We start from the raw sequence: 4,862 nt of genomic DNA, 5'->3' as shown, positions 1-4,862 counted from the left end.
GCTATTGAGCGAGGAGAGGAAACTTGTCTCAATAGAAAACTCGCGCCCCTGCGCGAGATCCGAAACTCAGTAACGAGCGTAGCAGGATTCAAGGGTCCTCAGTTGGAGGAGTACATCCTTGTCCGGCCGCAAAATGAGCGTCTTAATAAATGAGTAGTACTCGAGGTATTGAGATGCAGATTCTCATATTTTCCTCCCTCCTCGAAGCCTTCCAAAGCGTATCTAATGCTGTTATGCAAGAACCGGTCCGTCTGTTGAGCTATCTAAGATACCATTAGTCTGGGTCCGACAGTTTCATCGGTTATACGATCTCACGTACTTGCGATGAGAGGTGGTAACTATTGGTCTCTGAGGGAAATGACACAAAAAAGTAAAAAGCGAAAAAGCAGGTTTCTCATGATAGGATTCGAATACGGTTAAGGTCACCGATGACAGGCCCATCACATATTTAACCCAAGTTTCTAGGTGAAGCTACTTGAATAGACCCCCGCTATCTCCTAAGAGCTTCATCGTCACCTTTCGAATGCCTTGGTCCGGGGAAAAGATCATCCAGTTGTCGAAGCCATTCTCAACTTCAAATTGGCTGTGATGGTACTGTAGAATCAAGGACTGTAGAGGGACAGAGTTGGTGGCGTTGTGATCAGGGCTTGATTCTATATTCGATTTGTCTAGAACCTAGGGAAACAAAAAGTCCGATTCTAGTCCCACAGAGATCGGAGATTCTTGTTTATCTATCGTCCTAGACGTGTGCATACCCAGGAAAGGTATGGAATCAGGAAGGAGAGAAGACTTGTATCGAAGCTGTGGTTGAATTAATCTTATCTACTGTGTACCAAAATAGCCAGCTAGAATTAGAAATATTGATCATGGTGTATCTGGTTTATCTTGTAAACGGTGATCTATGCGGCTATTCCCACCAAGAGCCCATGTAGAAACAAACGGGTGTGACCCTAGTCACGGTGAAGATTGTTGGTCTGAGCTTTGCGTGAATCTTGAAAGTATATTTTACATTGAGGTCAGTTAATTTTTTGTTTAGAGTAATAGCAAAAACGAGAATACTGCTAAGATAAGCTAAGTTCACGCTCTTAAGGCAATTATCTCTAGATAATCTACTACGCCCCAATCGGGCCGTGTCCATCTGTATCATACTTGGCTTAAAGAATCATGGTCTGCTACCCTTATTAGCCGCGTCTCAACTCTCAGTTCAACCTCACAGATATTATGTGGATGAAGATGCCCATTTTTTCGCCACAGAGGCCCCAATTTGCAACACAGTCAGACCTTCTTTTGACGCTAGGCCGTCCTGTATACTTTCGGGGATTAACCTAACCACGAAAGGAAAGGCATGAACCAGGTGTTTGTATTGTCGGTGATTCTTTGCCATAGCGTACAGTGAAGAGTCGTACATTTGGCTCGGAGTCACCGAATTCTCGTGAAGACGATGTTGAAGCGATATTTTAACCAGTTGTTTTGCCGTCTTCTGTGAGCCGCGGTACATCAGCGGCCCTAGCTTCGTTACGTGGTGACCGTTTCTCCGTTTTTTAGTTAAGGTTGACATGATGGACTTTATTTTGGCGTTTCCACCAAAACCATGCCTACTATGCGCCGTCGCTCGATCTTCCGCCAATTTTGCTAGGGGCGTTGGATATGGAATGAAAGGTTGAGCTGACTTCACACACAAAGGGAAAGGGCACGAAGCAAGAAGGGGCCTATCCGTTGTCTTCGATCTATCGTCCCACGGACAATCCCGGACTTTAACCGGTTCCAGTTTCCCGGGTTCCCTTGAAATCGCCGTTGCCGTATCTTGGCCGGAAGAGGAACCCCATGCAAGGAACGGTCCGCTGTCTGGCGATACGGCTAAATTCCGGTCAATTTGGACATCTCCCATCTTAGGAATTATCGCCATCGTTAATGTTGACTGAGTGTAGGGAGCAAGGTCTCTTTCTTTCCACCGAGGTAACTCATCGAGGCAAATTCCGGTAGTTGAGACTTCATTCTTACCTGGACGGACTCTGTGTTTTCTATGTTGAGATTAACAGAGTGTAGAACTAATGAATTATTAGCTTTCGAAGACATTTTGATGCTTACACCTGCCCGAGCAAGTGGCTTTTAAACAGTGGTTTTTCTAGTTATGCAACGGCGTGATTTACGAAAATGAGTAGTTTGTTGCCATACTACATTGAGTCGCAGTCACTGTTGTTGAGAGTAATGAGGACAAATGAATTAATGATGACCAAGGGTGGAAGGGTGGTTAACAGGGGGTGGTTAACAGAGATGACAATTAGTTGGAGAGCAGTGGAGCCTCGAGCAAACTGGTGAAAGGTCCTTGAACCGTCATGCCCCACCTCCATTTCTGCATTTAGAATTGTATTTTGGCAGACCGTTGAGCTCGGTTTTGTGGCCATTTACCGCGCAAATTTTGAGGACTATTCCGTCATCATCTATTATTCTACAGGGAAATATACGGTGGAGTTTTTCGCTTCGTTCACTAGCTAAATGTAGTTGTCTTTATCACGGATATCTCTTCAACTGTCGACTGAAAACCGGGAAATTTCTAATCCGCTGGAAAGCTGAGGGTTGGATCATTCGTCTACAAACCCTGACTCTCGTTCGGGTTAAGCGAGGAGCATCTTTTTTAGGGGCTCATTGAATGACTGGTAGAAAAACCGATGGAAAACCAAGATAATGGTGAAACCTAGACCAGCACCAGACACACTCCCCAGGATCGCCGCGGAACTTTGCCTCAAGATCTCCATCAACGTTTGCGTATTATCCATGGTCAAGTATTTCAACGATGAGTTGGAAAGATCGGTTATAGAGCTGGGGCAGTCGGTGAGGTCGTTTTTAGTCGACTGTGGCAATGATAGGCTGGGTGCGGCTGTGTCACTGGAGACTGACCAAATCAAACGTTTCTGTACCAGATATCTCTTTCATAATTTGACTACTTGAATTCACGGGATTCATCATGGTACTGGACCTGTTCAAATGGTCGATAAAAGAGACGCCTGTAAATACATTGACATGTGATTCTCCCCTCGATGTGGGTAAAAGCTCTCCATGCGGTGGTGATCGAGAAATCTCCCCAAGCGATGTGATCCCGAGTACTGAAGATAGCAAGGTCGTATCTACCGCCGTTTTTGAAGAGAGATCTGCAGAGTCCGAAGCTGGAACTGCCGGGTATGCTGTGGAAGAAAGCTCCGTGATTTATTTATCTGAATCAGCATTTCTGACTCCCTGGTCTAGAGCCGATGTGGGCGGCTCCATGTCATGTCAGTTCGAACGGCCGGGACTTGATCATTGTCCTTAGCGCCTTTGTGATTGGTGGGAATAGTGGGGAATGAAAGCTGGCTGATAAATGTTTTTGTGGCTGCTGGCCCTTCCGAGGGAAAGGACCCAGGGGACGACTTTGTTGTCACATCGGTGGATCTGCCGATCGGTAGATCAAGCGCTACGAGGGAGGTCGTATTTTTTGCCGTGAAGGGTGGTGCTGATGATTGTCTACTTAATGCCGTATAACCTGGTGTTTGCACCTCCTTTTTGGTTTCCTTGCCCTCACTAATATTGATATAACTAGATGGATGAGGGACGAGTTGCCTCGGGCACCATTGGGAATGTCAGTAGATGGTCTATTCTGACCTGTGAAGGCTACGACACACCGTGACTTTGCCTGATGGAATAGAGCTATCAGGTCTATTTCGGATAGAACTCCTGCCATCGTAATAGGGAGACAGTCGCTTTTACTTCCTACTGACGGGATCGACTCCTTCATAGCGGAAGCAAGCACATAACTCGCCCGTTGTCGGAGAAAGTCCGAAAGCCTTGAATTATGTTAAAGCAAGGAATGAGTAGAGAGAACTCGAGTCCACAGGAGACGACAAAGGGGGACACCCTCAATAAGCATGCGAAAAGGTCCACCGTAAATAGAGGCAAATATCATGGAGATGAAGCCAGCTGGTAAGTGCGGCTGAATAAGAATTAATCCTAGGGAAAGAGGTTATTAACCAAGACATCAATGAGCAACAACAAATTCTCACAGCAATGCTCCCGCAAGGATATATAACCCTTAAAGTTCTAGCACCCACAAGGCTAAAGGAATCGACGCATACTTTCGAGGCGTGACGATTTGAACAGAATATTGCGGGCTGGCTTGCAAACATTCTATGCAATAGCGAATCTGAAACTATCGGCGAGGACTACACCTTGTATGGTGTGAAAAAAACTGAGCATAACCGGAGATGAGCCATACAGGCCACACACAGTTACCTCTTTCTCCTACAGACGCACCATTGACCGACTTGATATCAATGGGAACCTGGTCATCAAGTGCTGAACTTGCTCATCCACCTGATTTGAAGTATGAAAGCATTAACCCGATGTTCTATATAGAAGACATCTCTGCGATTCAAAACAACTGAGTGTGCCATAAAGTCTCCGTTCGGCCGTCCATTGAAATAGGCCAGACGGCGATGGCATCCAACAATAGTCGTGCGAAGCAGGAGCAGCTTCGTAAGCACCGCAATAATCTGCTGCGACGCCACAACGACTTCTGGCTCCTGTATTCGATTAAAAATTGGCTGATAATGGAGGGGCCAAATTGTCGGATCTATACGTATCATTCATACCCGGGCCTGCCAGTATCTACCAAGAAGGATATGGTAAGAGACAGTTAAAGGCTTCTGCAAAACGTGCTTCACATTGGATTACTTTTTCTGCCACAGTACGACCGTCCTCGCCCTGCTATTCATGGTATTCTATCTTGCCAAGGTAAATCCAGCTCCCCAAAACAATTCCCGTTAACAAACTGTGAATTAGAAAGCCGTAAAGATTGTACATATCGATGGCTATAGTGTATCTCGTAGCCT

The 4,862-nt window shown here is 45.8% G+C and overlaps 1 protein-coding gene across 1 annotated transcript; it reads left to right on the top strand.

Annotated features, from left to right (window-relative positions):
- Positions 1-2,965: 2,965 nt before the first annotated feature.
- POX_f07436 (uncharacterized protein) lies at positions 2,966-3,307 on the top strand (the record flags this gene model as incomplete). Its single annotated transcript, XM_050116237.1, has 2 exons — positions 2,966-3,177; positions 3,244-3,307. 2 exons carry the CDS (start codon positions 2,966-2,968, stop codon positions 3,305-3,307), a joined length of 276 nt encoding a protein of 91 aa, XP_049966376.1.
- Positions 3,308-4,862: the final 1,555 nt, after the last annotated feature.

This window comes from Penicillium oxalicum, chromosome VI, assembly GCF_001723175.1.
Source record: "Penicillium oxalicum strain HP7-1 chromosome VI, whole genome shotgun sequence".
Taxonomy (NCBI): domain Eukaryota; kingdom Fungi; phylum Ascomycota; class Eurotiomycetes; order Eurotiales; family Aspergillaceae; genus Penicillium; species Penicillium oxalicum.
Note: the sequence above shows the minus strand (reverse complement) of the source record. Positions and strands in the feature narration are given on the sequence as shown.